The sequence below is a fragment of the Bufo bufo genome, chromosome 2 (genome assembly GCF_905171765.1).
Source record: "Bufo bufo chromosome 2, aBufBuf1.1, whole genome shotgun sequence".
In the NCBI taxonomy this organism is placed as follows: domain Eukaryota; kingdom Metazoa; phylum Chordata; class Amphibia; order Anura; family Bufonidae; genus Bufo; species Bufo bufo.
The window spans coordinates 305,557,170-305,577,623 of NC_053390.1; the positions used below are offsets into that span (position 1 = coordinate 305,557,170).

The window sequence follows — 20,454 nt, forward strand, 5'->3', positions numbered from 1 at the left end:
CACATTGGCCACAAAACTGCTGGAATCAAAACCCTTGTGAGATTTTCCTTTACCATAGAATTTTACATTTGTTTTATTTGAACAGTATGGAATCTGAGTCTTGCACAGGTTACAGCCATCTAAAAGCTCCCTTAATGCAATTAATACAAATCACTTGTCAAAAATGAGATTATTAAAGGACACTTGATGTCTCTGTGTAAACCTAGAAGATTTTAAGTTGATGTACTATATAATTATCACTAGAGATGAGCGAATCTAATCCCACAAAGTGGAATTCGATCCGAATTTCAGGATAAATTCGATTCGCCTCGAAGCCGAATTTCCTTGTGCTTCATGTCAGCGAATCGATTTAACCTGAAATAGTGTAAAAAAACAAAAAAATTCAAACTTGCCTCCTCCATTTGCTCACAGCGAGCCGACAAACTCCATCTTGATTGAAGGTCTCGGCCGAAATCCCATGTGTGGTGACATATGACATCACCACGCCGGCCGGCGTGATGACGTCATCTTGCACTGCGCGAGATTTCGCTCCAGATCTTCAAGCAACAGATCTTCAAAAATGTAATCAAACTTACCTCCTCCATTTACTCGTGACAGGCTGGCCGCCGCCATGTTGCTTGAAGATCTGGAGCAAAATCTTGCGCAGTGCAAGATTTCGCTCCAGATCTTCAAGCAACATGGCGGCGGCCAGCCCGTCGCGAGTAAATGGAGGAGGTAAGTTTGATTACATTTTTTTTTTATTGTTAATTTTACACAGTTTTTACACTCAGATGATGCGCTCATGTATGAACGAGGCATCTGAGGGGTACAATGACCTAAAAAAAAAAATGAGCTTCGTGATGAAGTAATTCGTCACGAACCGAATTTTTTTTGTAAAATTCGGCGTATCAGCCGAATCGAACTTTTCAATTATTCGCTCATCTCTAATTATCACCATAAAGTTATGAAGCAATGTGTATGTCGCCCCCTAAAGTATCTGTGGATTCACTGCGTCCATTTTTCACAGTGTCCGTCTTCTATAATGCAAATCCACAGTTATTTTTGAAGTAACACATTTCCATCTGTTTATTATCTGGGGATCTACTTGTAAGACCAGTTTACAGTAGATTTCCTTACTATATTGCAGGAGACTTGTACAATGATTCCACTCTATAACGCGAGAGTTAGGGAACTTTTATTGTTATATCTGTTCTCTCATTACCTTGTTTAATATCTTCTAAGCCCTCAGTTGTTGCCTATGCCTCCTACTGTCAGCTGGACCACTCGGGTCGTCCTACAGCTGGGGTTATTGTATTCTGCCCAAAGCGCCTTAGAGAGGGAGTACTCCAGCATCAGCACATTGTTCAGGTATCCTAATAACTGCATTTTCATAGATTCAGTATGATTGGACATGTCAGCAGGTCCCCTTTCTGTAGAGGGCCTTATGCAAAAATAACCTAAGGCTAGTTTCACACCTCATGTGTGAATTCCGTCGGGCCGTTCCAGCAGACCATGCCAGGAATCATCCAGACACAAACCGCAGCATGTAGCGATTTGTGTCCAGCCGATCCTCCACATTGTCTGCCAGAATGCGGCGGGATCTCCGCCTGACCTCATTATACTTAATGGGGCCAGTGGGCATTACGTCGCATCCAGTGTGAATTCCGGCAAGCCATTCTCTGCTGGAACAGCCTGCCCGAATTCACACAGCAGGTGTGAAACTAGCCTAAAGAGATTTTTTTGTTCTGCAGTTTGCTAAGAGACATGCAAGGAGGCATCTTTCATTGATCTAGTGCAACTAAAAGGTGAAAGGCCTTCATTTGGTCGGGCACCCAGTTGTTCTCAATCCCATGCACGGGGACAGGTCTTCCTTTCTGCGCTGTGGGTCATTGATGGCATCCCTGTGCTCTCTGTGGTTTTTACTGACCCATTAAATAGAATAGGTGAGTTGTGTCTGCAAAATGGACCAAAGTAACAAATGTCCCTATAGAACGTACATGGGGTAGTCTGTCATGAGGGTGATAACTGGTCAGTTTTTCTTGTGTCCACATTGGTGTACTTTGTGATAAATTTATCATATGGTTTGTTAAATTTGGTACATCTTTAAACCTAAGGCCTCTTTCCCACGAGCGTGACGGATTAGGTCCGGGTGCGATCAGTGAAACTCGCACCATTTTTCCAAGCAAGTTCAGTCAGTTTTGTCTGCGATTGCGTTCAGTTGTTCAGTTTTTTCCACGCGGGTGCAATGCGTTTTGATGTGTTTTTCACGCGCGTGATAAAAAACTGAAGGTTTACAAACAACATCTCTTAGCAACCATCAGTGAAAAACGCATTGCATCCGCACCTGCTTGCGGATGCAACGCGTTTTTTTTACTGAAGCCGCATTCACTTCTATGGGGCCAGGGCTGCGTGAAAAACGCAGAACATAGAACATGCTGTGTTTTTCACGCAACACAGAACTTATGCGTGAAAAAAAAAACGCTCATGTACACAGATTGAAATGGATTCAGTGTGGGTGCTATGCGTTCACGTCACACGTTGCACCTGCACGGAAAACTCGCTCATGTGAAAGGGGCCTAACACTTTTGCCTAGAAATGCTGCTCTATTTTTTTATGCCACCCCCCCCTACTGGAGTAAATTAGTGATGCAGTATTTAATCTGGAGTGAAACTTTTTAACTTATTTAACCACCCCCGTTTCCCCACCACTTTTTAAATGTAGCAGCAGTGGCATAAAACCGCAAAAAAAAACATTCATTTTGCTGGAAAAGGCATCTGGGTGCTGTCCATGGAGAACATAGACAGCACATGGAGGTGATTTACAGACACATAGTGTATATATAGTATATACAATAAATCCACAATCACGTCCGTGTTTGATCAGGGATTTTCATCAGCAATTGGGAGCCGAAACCAGGAGTGGGGGCTATACAAAGATCAGGTATTAGGGTACTTTCACATTTGCGTTAGAGGATTCCAGCAGGCAGTTCCGTTGCCGTAACTGCCTGCCAGATCTGGAAATCCGTATGCATACGGATACCATGAGTTTCCGGATCCGTCTCTCTGATGTCATCTGGAAAAATGGATCTGGTATTTATTTTTTTCGCATTTTTAAAGGTCTGCGCATGCGCAGACTGGGAAACCGGATCGGTTTTTCTGGAACACTTGGTACCAAATCCGGAATTAATACATTTTAATGGCAAGCGTTCCGGAATTGTGACCGGAGAAAATACTGCAGCATGCTGCAGTATTTTCTCCGGCCAAATACCGTAAGAGGGGCTGGACTGAAGACATCCTGATGCATGCTGAACGGAATGCTTTTCATTCAGAATGTATTAGGATAAAACTGATCAGTTCTTTTCCGGTATTGAGCCCCTAGGACGGAACTCAATACCAGAAAACTTTAACGCTAGTGTGAAAGTACCCTAAGGGAAAGATCTGCACCTGCTCTGTGTTTTTGACCTGCACCTGGTGTGGGCTCACATTCACTGATGGAAATCACTGATTATAACACTGACGTGTGAACGAGGCCTAAAGCTGGCCATACATATTACACAGAAGTTAGCTGATGGTTGAACAGCAGTTAAACGAACAATCATCAGGTTAAGGTTCATTTCACAGACTCTTCTATACACATTTTAGTCCATGTTGGCCGCTACAGTTGTTGTCCATACACGTGAAATGAAATCGGGTGATGGATGAAAGATCTTTCTAGGAACATTCTTTCAAAGAAAGATTTTTTTTGTTCACGAACGATCTTTCTTTTATTAGAAATTAAGAAAGCCAGTCAGATGCTAATGAAATGTCTTCAAGAAAAAAATGCAAGTCCAGTTGCTCTGACTTATTACTACTGACTGAACAATAGTGAGAATATAGCGTGTTCTGTTTGGTCTTCACATTCTCCTTGTCATCATTTCAGGTATGTCTACATGAGATACTTCATGCCCTTGGGTTCTCTAGCAGTCTTTTTGAACACTGGATAGACTGCAGTTTTTCAGGTGATTTCTCAAACACATTTTGACATAAAATTATTCTAATTTGTTATTCAAATTTTCTAAATCTATTTTTCTAGAAAAAGTCCACATTCAGAAGGCTGTATTGTAACCACAGTACCCTAACCCCCATTCAGAGCACCATATTGTAGCCATGACACCAGAACCCCCATTCAGAACGCCATATTGTAGCCATGACACCAGAACCCCCATTTAGAACACCATATTGTAGCCATGACACCAGAACCCCCATTCAGAACGCCATATTGTAGCCATGACACCAGAACCCCCATTTAGAACGCCATATTGTAGCCATGACACCAGAACCCCCATTCAGAACACCATATTGTCGCCATGACACCAGAACCCCCATTCAGAGCGCCATATTGTAGCCATGACACCAGAACCCCCATTCAGAACGCCATATTGTAGCCATTACACCAGAACCACCATTCAGAACGCCATATTGTAGCCATTACACCAGAACCCCCATTCAAAGCGCCATATTGTAGCCATGACACCAGAACCCCCATTCAGAACACCATATTGTAGCCATGACACCAGAACCCCCATTCAGAATGCCATATTGTAGCCATTACACTAGAACCACCATTCAGAACGCCATATTGTAGCCATTACACCAGAACCCCCATTCAGAGCGCCATATTGTAGCCATTACACCAGAACCCCCATTCAGAACACCATATTGTAGCCATGACACCAGAACCCCCATTCAGAACGCCATATTGTAGCCATTACACCAGAACCCCCATTCAGAGCGCCATATTGTAGCCATGACACCAGAACCCCCATTCAGAGCGCCATATTGTAGCCATGACACCAGAACCCCCATTCAGAACACCATATTGTAGCCATGACACCAGAACCCCCATTCAGAACGCCATATTGTAGCCATGACACCAGAACCCCCATTCAGAACGCCATATTGTAGCCATGACACCAGAACCCCCATTCAGAACACCATATTGTAGCCATGACACCAGAACCCCCATTTAGAACGCCATATTGTAGCCATTACACCAGAACCCCCATTCAGAGCGCCATATTGTAGCCATGACACCAGAACCCCCATCAAGAATGTCATATTGTAGCCATGACACCAGAACCGCCATTCAGAATGCCATATTGTAGACATGACACCAGAACCCCCATTAGGAGCGCCATATTGTAGCCATATAATTCCTGCAGAGGACCCTGTCTGGGAAGGGTTTTTACTATAACAAACACTTATGCCTAACCGGCTACTAACCACTCTTGTCCCAGACAAATAAAACTTAACTTTTACTTATTTTATTAAAACAAGTGAGAAAAATGTGACAAGTGAGCTAACTACAGGATTAAAATCACTGTACCACATGAGGGATGCTATTGATGACTGGTAAGTAACATGTATAAGCAGGCGGGGGTGCACTAAACCGCACTGCCTTCCACCACCGTCCCTGCTGTATTCGCTAGGGTATTTCACTGTGCCTGGTGTCTATTATACCCCAATAATTGGGGTGTAGATTATGGTATAAACCTATTGGCACTGAGTGTTTGAAACTTGAGTCTGCCTGATACCCCTGATGAAGCCAGAGTAGCTGGCGAAACATGTTGGGGGGCGGAATTTAGGTTTTAATTTGCTGCACTCCATTGAGCTAGACTGATAATTGTGTGCTTGATGTAAAACACTCAGTGCCAATAGGTTTATACCATAATCTACACCCCAATTATGGGGGTATAATAGACACCAGGCACAGTGAAATACCCTAGCGAATACAGCAGGGACGGTGGTGGAAGGCAGTGCGGTTTAGTGCACCCCCGCCTGCTTATACACGTTACTTACCAGTCATCAATAGCATCCCTTATGGGGTACAGTGATTTTAATCCTGTAGTTAGCTCACTTGTCACATTTCTCTCACTTGTTTTAATAAAATAAGTAAAAGTTAAGTTTTATTTGTCTGGGACAAGAGTAGTTAGTAGCCGGTTAGGCATATTGTAGCCATAACACCAGAACCCCCATTCAGAACGCCATATTGTAGTCATGACATCTGAACCCCCATTAAGAATGCCATATTGTAGCCACAATACCCAAACCCCCGTTCAGAGCGCCATATTGTAGCAGAATAACTGAACCATCATTAAGAATGCCATTGCCATATTGTAGCCACAATACCCAAACCTCCGTTCAGAGCGTCATATTGTAGTGTAATAACTGAACCACCATTAAGAATGCCATATTGTAGTCACAATACCCAAACCCCCGTTCAGAGCGTCATATTGTAGTGTAATAACTGAACCACCATTAAGAATGCCATATTGTAGCCACAATACCCAAACCCCCGTTCAGAGCGCCATATTGTAGCAGAATAACTGAACCATCATTAAGAATGCCATTGCCATATTGTAGCCACAATACCCAAACCTCCGTTCAGAGCGTCATATTGTAGTGTAATAACTGAACCACCATTAAGAATGCCATATTGTAGCCACAATACCCAAACCCCCGTTCAGAGCGCCATATTGTAGCAGAATAACTGAACCATCATTAAGAATGCCATTGCCATATTGTAGCCACAATACCCAAACCTCCGTTCAGAGCGTCATATTGTAGTGTAATAACTGAACCACCATTAAGAATGCCATATTGTAGTCACAATACCCAAACCCCCACTGTATTAAGCAGTTGTCCAACATAAATAAAAAATGAGTGGCCGGCTGAAAACTATTAAAAAAAAAGAAAAAAAAAAAGAAAAAAGAAAGAACATCAGTCACACTTTGAAAGTTCTGTTCTAGCACTGTGGCTCTCATCTCCACCGTTTCCGAGTGGAAGTGATGACATTCTGTATGTACTCACGTGACCGTGGCCAGCTAATCATTGGCCTCAGTTGTCATGTGTGCAAGAATGGCATATGAAAGTGGGTTTTGGGTTGCAGTTTGGGCACTCGGTCTCTAAAAGGTTCGCCATCACTGGCCTAGAACACTCTCCCACTCTGTATGGGGAATAGCTATTATGATTGGCATTTTTAAAGACTGCATTGGGATAATTTGAGTCAATTTTTTGCACATTGTTGCACAACTCCTTTAAATCAGCTTGATCAGCTAACCACAACCACTTTCCTACCTACTTTCAAAACTAGAGCGAGTGGTGTAAAAATGCAAAATGTTTGTACAAAAAAGCTCAAAAAGTTTGAAGCCAGAATTCTGGATTGCAGAGTCATCTCCAGACACCAGATTCTATTCTCACTTCTACAAAGCACATCTCTGAATGCTGCTAACTAGTGTTGAGCAAACTTCTGTTTTTAAGTTTGGCGTACAAGGTTTGGGTTATCTAAGAATTCAGTCATGGATTCCGCTACCACGGGCTATAACTTATGGTCCGTGGTAGCAGAATACATAACAGAATTCTTAGATAACTCGAACATTGCACGTCAAACTTGAAAACAGAAGTTCACTCAACATTACTGCTAACACAGCAGAACAACATCTCTGGCATAGTGACTGCCCCCATAATAATGCACAGATAAGGCTGCTTTCACATCTATGCCTATTATTTCCATTCTTCTTCTCCGTTACAGGAGCAGAACCTTGAAGGTGTGAATATTTGCCGTCTCTTGTGTCACAGTAACTTGCAGGTTTTAACACGACTACATTCTTTGAAATTGAGTGGAGGACAGAACTTTTCTCTTTTAGGGTTGTGTCACACACAGGTTTTTGTGGCAGTTTTTTGATCCAAAGTCAAAAGTGGGATGGAAGGAATGAGAAATGTAGAGAAAGGACTTCTCCTCTCTGCTGGATCCACTTCTGGCTTTGGCTAAAAAAAAAATACAAAAAAAAATTGAAAGAAAAAGCTGTGTCTGACCCCACCCTATAATGGAAAGGTATAAAAATCTCCACCAAAGAGTGATGTGTGAACCTGGCAGTGGCAATAATGTACAACTGTTATGGAGAACCACAGCTGTAACCCTGTTAGGCTACATTCACACGGGCACAGGCCGCGTGAAGTCCGCATCGCCGTGCAGACCTATTGACTTCAATGGGTCCGTGATCTGCAAGATATGACAAAAGATAGGACATTTCCTATATTTTGCAGCGTGGACCTAGAAGCCCTTCCGTGGGCTTCTGGCTCCGTGCCTCCACACCACAAAAAATAGGACATGTCCTATCTTTCGCCGTATCTTGCGGATCGTGGACCCATTGAAGGCAATGGATCCACACTGTGATACAGGGTTCACAAAGCCGGTGTCTTTGCTTTACGTGGCAGCACAACCGTTTGAATGTATCCTTAGATAGAAGCGATCCATGTTCCATATTCTATATTTTAACGTTTTAAAGTAACCATTTGTGTCAGCAGGACATATGTGTTCTTCCCGATCCCGTGTGACTAACACAGATGAAAGAGGCCAGCTGCGCATTTACACCCCAAATGTAATGCAAAAAATGGGGGAGCACTTAGGAGTGGGGAGTGTTGGTGCCCCTCTTGAAAACCAGGTAAGTACACTATTTAATAGCTACAGTTAGGACTGTACATACTGGTTTTAAATGCAGGTCTGTAGGAAAGGTCTGTGAAGATCTCCATGTGCCAGCTAGACAAACATGTGCCTATTTTCCATGAACGACTCATTTTCACATTTTATGTATTCACACTGGAAAATTATCTTTATTATTACATTGTAACAATAAGCTATGAGTGCCTGTCACGGCTGAGGATGGGGGAAACCCTCAGCCGTGCGATGTCTCTCTAAGATATAGCTGTTAGGACAGGAATCAGGGAGCAGGTCACCTCCTATCACATCCCTAATTCTGACCCTGTCTCCTAGCCGTATGAGCCGACCCTGATGGTGGGAAGGCTCATACACCGGAACCTGTAATTCCTACTAGCCCTCAGGGTGGCCCTGGACTAGGAGCAGGGTAAGACGACCTGTTCCTCCTAGACACGGAGCAACAGGAGTCTCACTGGCCAAGCTATAAAGGAGAAGGGAAACATATAAGACATATGGCAATGGCAGGTAGTTGAAACTAGTATCACACCTACCTGCCACAGACACACAGCCTGGAACCCGTGCACAAGTGCTGCAGTCCACAGCAACATAGACGGACACAGCACACACCAAACATCACACAGGAACCCAGGAAACCATACGCTGCAATAAACATAAAGAGACACCACTAGACATAACATAACATAAGAAGATCAATGTCTAAACATAAGTTTATGACCACAAGGGTGGCCCTCTCTGGAAGATGGTATAAGGAACCAGGAGGGTGCCTCCAGCTTACAAACAAGGCTGGAGTACCCCTCAGACCTCAGGTCTCAACTGAGGATATATAGCCCAAAGTAGCCACACCCATACTCAGACACACCCAGTGTTCACACACAGAAGGGAATTAACCCTTCTCACACCAGGGAAGGGAAGACAGCCACTTAAAGGGAAACGCACACCAACACACTCACCTGTTACCGCCGGCAACGGCATGCGTGGCAACCATGACCTGAGGAACAGCCAGCAGGCCGAGACACTGCCACCACATGCACACAACACCAGACGTTGCCGCGGACAACCACAAGTGAAGGGAGGCGTCACAGTGCACACAAACATAACCTCGTGCACAACAAACAGACATACAAAGTGCAGACGTACACACACACCCAACCAGGTGTAACCGCATGCACTTGACAGCAGGCTGCCTAGCAACAGCTCAGACTGCTCTACTGCCAAGTACCAATCATGTTACCAGAGGCAACCACACGTGAGGCAGCATATAAACACAAATTGCCATAGGCAACCGCATGCATAGACAGTGAGCAGCCCAGCAACAAGCTCAGGCTGCTACACTGCCAAGAACACCATGTTGCCAGCGGCAACCGCACGTGAGGCAAAACACTCACAGCTGCAGTGAACAACCAAATGACCGCTGACAACTGCAAGCGGACTCTAAGAGTCACGACCATGACCATGGGTCGTGACAGTGCCATAGAGAAGGAGCATTTCCCTGACAGCACTTGCAGACAATTGACAATACTTCTTAAAAGGGGTTGTCAGCCAATCAATTTTTATACTTTTTTTTATTTTAAAGGTTTAGGGCTCATGCACACAAGCGTGTGTGCCCCGGAAGTGACTCTTGATCATTATTATTTATTGTACATCACCATTGTCTTTTCTAGGACACTGTACATATAAAATACAGAGAGGTTTATACACCGGAATAGCACGTCAGATTATAATCTGTAGGCCAGATTAAAGGATTTACGCTTAAAATGTATTATTTTTCATGGAGTTCAGGTGTACAGTTGTATCCAACAGAGTAGAGGGTCAGATTACAATCTGTAGGCCAGATTAAGGACCTTTTGCTTAAAATATATTGTGTTGGGGAAGCCAATAATCAGTTGAAATAATAGGAGACTGATATTTTCTTTGAGCAACCTACAAAGAAGAAACGAGCCCAAAACAATACCTACAAAAAATAATAAAGCTTTATTGTGTATACAAATATAATAAAAAAAAGTATTTATTTAAAGTCACATGATGCACGGACAGGTGGCAGAAAAAGCATCCTCCAGAGACCACATCATTTACAAATGGGGTAAATATGGAAAGCTGTGTATCTTATAATTAGGGATGAGCGAATCGACTTCGGATGAAACCTCCGAAGTTGATTCGCATAAAACTTTGTTCCGATACTGTACTGAGCAAGCGCTCCGTACAGTATTAGAATGTATTGGCTCCGATGAGCCAAAGTTATTGTACTGTAAAAAACCATTTCCCGAACTCTGGTTCGGTTCCAAGTGGTACCTTGTAACCAGACCCGAGTTTGGGAAATGTTTTTTTACAGTACAAATTAATTTATGAAGTTATTATGCAAAGTCTCGCGAGACTTTGAGAAGCAATAACTTCTGCTCATCTGAGCCAGTACATTCTACAACCTGCTCCGTACAGTATTGGAACGAAGTTTTATGCGAATCGACTTCGAATGTTTCAGCCAAAATCGATTCGCTCACCCCTAATTATAATGTATGGTCTGGACTACACCCACTAGGATAGTACCCTGTAAACATAGAAACATAGAATGTGTCGGCAGATAAGAACCATTTGGCCCATCTAGTCTGCCCAATATACTGAATACTATGGATAGCCCCCGGCCCTATCTTATATGAAGGATGGCCTTATGCCTATCCCATGCATGCTTAAACCCCTTCACTGTATTTGCAGCTACCACTTCATGCATCCACTACTCTCTCAGTAAAGTAATACTTCCTTATATTACTTTTAAACCTTTGCCCCTCTAATTTAAAACTGTGTCCTCTTGTGGTAGTTTTTCTTCTTTTAAATATGCTCTCTTCCTTTACCGAGTTGATTCCCTTTATGTATTTAAAAGTTTCTATCATATCCCCTCTGTCTCTTCTTTCTTCCAAGCTATACATATTAAGGTCCTTTAACCTTTCCTGGTAAGTTTTATCCTGCAATCCATGTACTAGTTTAGTAGCTCTTCTCTGAACTCTCTCTAGAGTATCTATATCCTTCTGGAGATATGGCCTCCAGTACTGCGCACAATACTCCAAGTGAGGTCTCACCAGTGTTCTGTACAGCGGCATAAGCACTTCACTCTTTCTACTGCTTATACCTCTCCCTATACATCCAAGCATTCTGCTGGCATTTCGTGCTGCTCTATTACATTGTCTTCCCACCTTTAAGTCTTCTGAAATAATTACTCCTAAATCCCTTTCCTCAGATACTGAGGTCACGACTGTGTCAAATATTCTATATTCTGCCCTTGGGTTTTTACGCCCCAGGTGCATTATCTTGCACTTATCCACATTAAATTTCAGTTTCCAGAGTTCTGACCATTCTTCTAGTTTTCCTAAATCCTTTTCCATTTGGCGTTTCCCTCCAGGAACATCAACCCTGTTACATATCTTTGTGTCATCAGCAAAAAGACAAACCTTACCAGCGAGGCCTTTTGCAATATCACTTATGAAGATATTAAACAAAATCGGTCCCAGTACAGATCCCTGTGGAACCCCACTGGTAACATTACCTTGTTTTGAATGTTCTCCATTGACTACAACCCTCTGTTGTCTGTCACTCAGCCACTGCCTAATCCACTCAACAATATGGGAGTCCATGCTCAATGACTGCAGTTTATTGATAAGTCTTCTATGTGGGACAGTGTCAAAAGCCTTACTAAAATCTAGATATGCGATGTCTACTGCACCTCCACCGTCTATTATTTTATTCACCCAGTCAAAAAAATCTATAAGATTTGTTTGACATGATCTCCCTGAAGTAAACCCATGTTGTTTTTCATCTTGCAATCCATGGGATTTTAGATGTTCCACAATCCTATCCTTTAATAGGGTTTCCATTAATTTGCCTACTATTGATGTCAGACTCACTGGTCTATAGTTGCTCGATTCCTCCCTACTACCTTTCTTGTGAATGGGCACGACATTTGCCAATTTCCAATCTTCCGGGACGACTCCTGTTACTAATGATTGGTTAAATAAATCTGTTAACGGTTTTGCCAGCTCACCACTAAGCTCTTTTAATAATTTTGGGTGTATCTCATCAGGCCCCTGTGACTTATCTGTCTTCACCTTAGACAGCAAACTTAGAACACCTTCCTCTGTAAAGTTTTTAAAAAAAATCACATGATGCACGGACAGGTGGCAGAAAAAGCATCCTCCAGAGACCACATCATTTACAAATGGGGGTGAATATGGAAAGGTGTGTATATTATAATGTATGGTCTGGACTACACCCCATAGTACCCTGTAAACAACATACAAATAGTGCCAGGAATAAATAGTAATACCCGTGTCCAGACCAGAGTATAAAAAACTAATACCAATATTCAAACTCACCCATTTGCAATTGTGGTCAATGGTAGGCGCGACCCCAATGTGCGTTTTGGTGTACCTTCGTCTAGGGGTAGACTTATGTACGTCCCAGACGAAAGTACACCGAAACGCACGTTGGCGTCGCACCTACCATGGACCACAATTGCAAATGGGTGAGTTTGAATATTGGTATTAGTTTTTTATACTCTGGTCTGGACACGGGTATTACTATTTATTCCTGCCACTATTTGTATGTTGTTTACAGGGTACTATGGGGTGTAGTCCAGACCATACATTATAATATACACACCTTTCCATATTCACCCCCATTTGTAAATGATGTGGTCTCTGGAGGATGCTTTTTCTGCCACCTGTCCGTGCATCATGTGATTTTTTTAAAAAACTTTTATTTATGACATTTGTATACACAATAAAACCTTATTATATTTTATGGGTACTGTTTTGGGCTCGTTTCTTCTTTGTAGGTTGTTTGCAGTTTTTGAGCTTGGGTACCATAATAGATGCGGGTAGTGCTCAAGCGAAGTGTACTGTACACCCGTGATTTAGGTGTTATTAGTGCTTGGCCTGTTTGTTTTGTTTTTTTGTCTACTGATGTTCTCTTTGACAGTTTTTTCAACTTTCTTTTGTCTTAAACTTTAATGTGGACCAGGAACGCCCAACTTCATCCCACTGGGAAGCAAGAATCATGCAAGGATCCATCCTAACAGCTTCCCTGAGTCCTCCGCACCTAACAACCCTGGATCCGATCACTTTAGCTGCCTTTCAAGATATGGGCTGGTATGGGGTTAATACGAGTATGAACAATCATCTTGTATGGGGAAAAGGTGTGAGCATTTCTTGTTCAATTCCATGGGAACAATACATTTAGCTGGAATGATAGCCAAGCATTCTAACCCACGCGTTCTTCGCAGGAGCTGGTGTTTCCTTTGGTCTACCTTCCACGTGTCAAGAAAGATTACTCGGTTTCTTCTGTAAAGATGAAGGGTGAGTGCTGGCAGTCTTGGCACAGACACTTGGATGCTATACAGTCCTAATGGTGTCTCTTTCTACAGTGATATTGGCTGTCATCATCTCCATTTGGACAAAGGTAACTGCTCAACAGATGCATTCATGGATGGCTGCCACATTTATAAGCCCCTGCTGCATGGGGTACGTCATAAGTTCCTCATTCATTTTTGTTACAGCAATATGTGGCTTCATGATTAGAAAAAAAAGTTGATTTTGTTTGCAGGGGGAGTGTTGGCTACAGCAAGAACGCCATGGATCAGAGGAAATCTACCACCCCCAAAGTCGCTGCTTCTTCTCCAACCTAACCAAGGTGACAGTTACATCCATGCTACTATATAAAGCTTAGACCCGCTGCAAGCCATTCCATCACAGTAGCTCCAGGCTACCACATTGTTACCTACAGGGCACGCGGTCCGGTTGACAGTTTGTAGATCTTGTGAAGGGGAAATGGAGGAAATTACTAATCTCACTACAAGTGAAGAGGTCACGAAAGGTGACAGGTCATGTCTGTTTTAGTAACTCCTTGCATTTTACATGTCATAACAATTGGTTGTGCCATTCCTCTGTTATTCCTTTTAGATTTAGGAATGAATTGCTAGCAGTTTGAAGTGAGAGTCCGGAAGGGTGTGTGCCCCTGCACCGTCTGACACTATCCAATCACTGCTGGATAGTGCCCGGACACACCTTCTGGCTGTTTTGCCTCCTCCTGCAGTATACATAATGTCCCCCATAGGGGCCCCCAGAATGAATAAAGTGCCGCATTTTAAAATGCTCTCCTCAACCACTTACACGTGAAGGGGACTCACTCTTCGCTGAAGGCAGAAGGACCTGATGCTCCCAGAGAGTGTCCTGGAGCGTGCAAACGGATGAGGTATTTTTTTATTTTATTTTAACCCCTGAATGGCCAGTTTTCACTATTGTACCCATTTTATTGGCCATTAGATGGGTGCACTCCTTTCGAAGTGGCTTTTAAAAATGGATCCATTGGCTGCAATGGGGTCCGCCTGGATGTGAAAACGTTAAAAAAAAAAAAACAGCCACGTGAATAGCCCCATAGACAATGGGCTATTTAATGGTTCTGAAAACGGACGTTAACCTAATTCATTAATAACTTCTAGCAGGAATAATAAAGGAATGGCCTATTAGAGTCATACGAAAAGATGCTTCAGAGTTGTTATTACACGGGGAATGCATGAAGCTATTAAAACAGACACGACAAGACAAGAGGGGACAGGTCCTCTTTAAGTAGTTAGTTGTGAAAAGTTGGCCGGCTAGTGCACATCCTTGGCAGCGGAGGTTCTCTTTAGTTACATTACTTTTGCATCTTGACAGACCTCAGTCCTAAATGCCAAATTAAGTTTCGTGCAGTGGCACCAATGCAATAATCTAATATTCTGTCAACTCAATGGAGTGCTGGCAAACAAAACTAATGAAATCAGACAGATCTGCTTAAGAATTCCTTCCTGTATATATGTAATAGGAAATGAAGCATGAAAAGGTCAAAGGACGTTGCTATCTGCATCGCTGCATAGCTCCAAACTATTTCCAGATTAAAGTTCAAGGTTCAGAATGGACAGACTGCCCGGCTGGAAAGTGGATAGAGGTAAGGGATGGGTCATTTGGAGATTTAGGAGTAATCCACCTAAGTGCACAGTCACCATGTTGGGGCTCATGCACACTGGCAGTAGAGTCGAATGGCCTCTGTTGGAGTCTGTACGCATGGAGCTATTCTCTACTTAAATACGCTGTACCTACAGTTTTCCGTAAAAGGGGTTCTGTGAAGTTAAAAACTTATATTACAAATAATACATGAAGTACTATTAACCCTATGTAATATACAGTGTCAGAAGACGCTGCCGCTAAGACCGCCCCTCATTTAATGATGGTAAAAAAAGAGTTGACAGGCTCGTCCTGGCGAGTGTCTGCCATGTTGAAGCCACAGAACCAAGGGTGGCAGACTTGTCCTTGCCCTCAGGTACTAGAAGAGCTTCTGTACAAGCTTCCTGTTACCCTCATTAATTGTACATTTAACAAAATGGACTAGTCAGTGGTCCCAGGAGTGATGTGCCCGTAATGGCATGTGAACCCTGAGCCTCAGGGATCACAAGCCGTTCCTGCACAGGTCACCTCTAAGACAATCGATTGGCCAGCAGCAGTAGACAGTACATGACACTTCCGGTCCTGTAGAGAAACAGAAGAGAAGGGAGCTCAGGACTGAACCCAGAACATTCTGAAGAGACCAGGCCCAGCCAGAAATAGGTATATTAAAGTTTAGTGCAACCACCTACTGGACTGAATTGTAATATACAAGTAATGAACCTGGAAGCCTAATACCTCTGCTAGGGTGAGGAGTTCCAGCCTGTGAAGCGGGCACTTCCGGGTTTCCCAGATGCTGTGGTCAAAGAGTTTAACTGTCCACGATCAGCATTGCCACCGGTCGCGGACATTAGCTGCGGATGTCTGCTGTATGAAACAGTAGGCACCCACTAGCAATGGTGTTCGCTCCGCTCTGGAGTGGGCGCCATCTTTACATGTACAGCGGATGTCCTGAAAGGGTTAAAATGGATCTCTTCAGAACGATGTGCCTGACAAATTGTACAATGGATCCCTAGTATGACACACATCAGTATATGGCATCTACTACAACTAGACTAATGCAGTGAATCCAAATGTGCAGACTCTTCTGCCAACTTCCCAATGTAAGAAGGATAATAAAGAGAAGACAATCTCCTTGTGATAAAACCATACAACTATTTTGCTATAATTTTTCTCTGCTATATTAGATGGTGATTTGAAGTATCTCATCATTTGGATAATATCCCCTCTTGCAGGTAGAAGGTTTTGATGGTGTTCTACTGTGTCCTGATGGAAGGCTCTGCTTGGGATTTGATCAGCCTCCGATCCCAACCGCTGTATCTACCACGACCCCCATCTCCAGCATATTCCCACTAATAACAAGCTCTGAAATAACAGTGCAGTTAACAATTGTGCAAAACCTACAATGGACTACAGATAAGAAGAAACTTCTAACAGAAGAAGTCCTAGGAGTCATCGCTCAACATGCTGGAGTTCAAAGGTACCTCGGGTTAACATAGGGTTAAATTCTATTAGAATTTGCTGGCACCAGCTCGGAGAATATTGAGGTGTGTGGTGAGTCTGACTTTTACAACAACTTGCAGGAATTTCCTGAACCCATTGCTTGGATTTTGAGGTGTATAAGCATCAGTTTACGGGGGTGATTCATCAAGATCGGCACTTTCTGCACCAGTCTTGATATCCCCTGTGCTGCTGGAGGAGGCGCCAATTTATGACGAGGCGCACGCTCTGAGCTGCCGTAGATTTCTGGCTTGGGTATTGGACACGTTTCTTTCCCACCCTATTTTGAAAAAGTGGCAAAGGCAGCGTAAAAAGAGGCACTTGCAACTTTTCCCCCCCAAAAAAGTTGTATTTAAAAAGTCACAAACACTCAGCTTGCGACTTTTTAAAGCCACTTTTCTGGCACAAGGGAGATGATAAATCTCCCGCTATGTTTTTTTTTGTAGGAAACGACCTAAAATTATTTCCTTTGTTTTGGCAGATGCTTCCTACGAGCTTCCACTCAGATGGACAGAGATTTATCATTTGTCCTCATGATTGGAGAACCTAACAACTGCCGCCCACATCCCACTGGCTCTCCACCTCATTCAATTCTGAATCTTACAGATTATCTTATAACATACGAATCTCCTCACTTTTCTACCATCACAATCAGGTAAGGTATTATGTGAATTCTAAACCAGTAAGCACAATGGCTGATGCTTCTTGTACCACGGATACTAAAATACGGCCACATTACAGCTGTCTGAATTAGCCTCAGCCCTGAGTATTTCGCCATCTGCAGCCGCTCCTGTACCTTAAACAGGTATTTGGTTCTTCAGCATGCAGCTCATAATTTGGAACAACTTCTAACTAAAGCTTTTGCAGAATGGGATCTGACTACACCTATTTCTACACTCAAGATAACAGTCAGAAGCTAAGTTATGGCCTTATCTAAAGCAAGTTAAAGATAAAACGTGGGCTAGGAAGTCAAAGGTGCAATTTATTGTCCGTTCGGCTACCTGCATACGGGAGCAGGTTTACAACCAGAAAATCCACACAGATTTCCATGTGGTGTTCTGTGCACTTTCACACCAAAACCAAATGAAAAACCTTACTTGCATTTTTTTAAAAGAGTTTTGCAAGATTTATTTTTGTACCAATGAACCATCCTCTGGACCGGTCATCAGTATCTGGGTGCCCGAACACCGCAGCCTTCTCGAAGCTTACTTATCGCACAAACTATTGACATGGCAGGTCAATTACCGCAAGGAAGAAAAAGAATGTATTGGATAACACTGACAGCATTATGTCAAGCGTTATACAATTCATTCCAGAACGCTAAGGCCCCTTTCACACAGGCGAGTTTTCCGCGCGTGAAGTGAACGCATTGCACCCGCACTGAATCCGGACCCATTCATTTCTATGTGGCTGTGCACATGAGCGGTGATTTTTACGCATCACTTGTGCGTTGCGTGAAAATCGCAGCATGCTCTATTTTGTGCGTTTTTCACGCAACGCAGGCCCCATAGAAGTGAATGGGACTGCATGAAAATCGCAAGCAAGTGCGGATGCAGTGTGATTTTCACGCACGGTTGCTAGGAGACGATCGGGATGGAGACCCGATCATTATTATTTTCCCTTATAACATGGTTATAAGGGAAAATAATAGCATTCTTAATACAGAATGCATAGTACAATAGGGCTGGAGGGGTTAAAAAAAAATAATAATATTTAACTCACCTTAATCCACTTGATCGCGCAGCCGGCATCTCTTCTTGTCTTCCTTCTTCAGGACCTGAGTAAAGGACCTGTGATGACGTCACTGCGCTCATCACATGGCCCGTCACATGATCCATCACAATGGTAAAAGATCATGTGATGGACCATGTGATGAGCTGTACCAAACATGCCGTTTTGTTTGGGTACCAAACATGCCGATTTTTCTCACGTGCGTGCAAAACGCATTACAATGTTTTACACTCGCTCTGAAAAATTGCGCATTTTCCCGCAACGCGCCCGCATCATATCCGAGCAAAAAACATGACGTCCGTGTGAAAGAGGCCTAAGGCCTCTTGCACACGGCCGTTGTGGTTCCGTGGCCGTATTGCGGGTAGCATACAGCTGTTCCGCAATACACGGGGCACTGGCCATGTGCATTCCGCATCACGGATGCGTACCCATTCACTTGAATGGGTCCGCAAATCTGGAGATGCGGTGCGGAACGGAAACACACGGAAGCAAAACAGAGTGGTTCCGATCCGTGCTTCCGTTCCGCAAAAAAATAGAACTTGTTCTATCTTTTTGCGGAACGAACAGATCACTGACCCATTCAAGTTGAATGGGTCTGGATCCGTCCTGGCTGCCGCACGGACGTTACCCGTGCATTGGGGACCGCAACTTGCGGTTCCCAATGCATGGAACAGAACCACAACAGCCGTGTGCAAGAGACCTAAGGGTTAGATAGCATCATAAATCAATATAATGCTATGCGACCCTATCAGTGCTATGAAGGTCAGGACAAGAACTGTCACAGACACACGCTGCAAGTTCAATGCATTGAGCTCACTCGTGCGAAACCAGCCTTAGGCCAGACACACACGAGTAAGTTCAGTGCAAGAAACACATTACGTGTGGCAATGCGAGTTGCCAGGCTGAACTCTGCTTCTCTGACAGAATCACACAACATTAGGCTACATGCACACGACCAAATGCATTTTGCGGTCCGCAAAAAATACAGATGACGTCCGTGTGACATCAGTGTTGCATCCATTTATTTATTTTTGGGAATCCATTGTAACAATGCCTATCCTTGTCCGCAAAACAGGCAAGAATAGGACATGCTCTATCTTTTTTGTGCGGCTATGGAACAGACAGCAATGAATTGGTCCGCATTTGCAAAAAAAAAAAAAGGAACTGACATGGAAACAAAATACTTTCGTGTGCATGAGGCCTTATAATGATTTATAAGGCTGTGTGTCCCTGCGAGTCCTAAAATCTATTGAATTACACCGACATAATGCAGTCAGTGTAATTCAGTAGATTCAAGATCTCACAGGGACACACAGCCTTTACGCTTGTGTCACACACAGGATTTTTCTTGGTTTTGGGGTCATAAACACAGCTGCAGATAAAAGTGACACTCAGGCCTCTTTCACACAACCGTTTTTTGCGGTCCGTATACAGAACCATTAATTTCAATGGTGCTGCAAAAAAAAAAAAAAAAAAATATGTACTCCGTATGCATTCTGTTTCCGTATTTCCGTTCTGTTTAAAATAGAACATGTCCTATTATTGCCCACAAATCATGTTCCGTGGCTCCAGTCAAGTCAATGGGTCCGCAAAAACAAAAAAACGGAACACATACGGAAATGCATCTGTATGTCTTCTGTATCAGTTCCGTTTGGGCGGAACCATCTATTGGAAATGTTACGCCTAGCCCAATTTTTTCTATGTAATTACTGTATATACCAAACGGAAAAAAAAGGAAACAAAAAAACACAACAACGGATCCATGAAAAATAGACCGCAAAACACTGAA

The 20,454-nt window shown here is 43.2% G+C and overlaps 1 protein-coding gene across 2 annotated transcripts in view; it reads left to right on the forward strand.

The window, feature by feature from the left end:
* Positions 1-20,454, forward strand: part of LMLN2 (leishmanolysin like peptidase 2) — a 29,660-nt gene that overhangs the window by 8,302 nt on the left and 904 nt on the right. Inside the window, exons 5-14 of one of the 2 annotated variants that reach the window (XM_040416859.1) lie at positions 1,222-1,347; positions 3,898-3,976; positions 8,325-8,461; positions 13,480-13,654; positions 13,742-13,814; positions 13,883-13,979; positions 14,062-14,148; positions 15,319-15,441; positions 16,670-16,914; positions 17,416-17,589. In XM_040416859.1, the coding sequence (XP_040272793.1) occupies positions 1,222-1,347; positions 3,898-3,976; positions 8,325-8,461; positions 13,480-13,654; positions 13,742-13,814; positions 13,883-13,979; positions 14,062-14,148; positions 15,319-15,441; positions 16,670-16,914; positions 17,416-17,589 (1,316 nt within the window). The remainder of the gene's footprint in view (positions 1-1,221; positions 1,348-3,897; positions 3,977-8,324; positions 8,462-13,479; positions 13,655-13,741; positions 13,815-13,882; positions 13,980-14,061; positions 14,149-15,318; positions 15,442-16,669; positions 16,915-17,415; positions 17,590-20,454) is intronic. The other variant, XM_040416860.1, reaches the window with a different exon arrangement.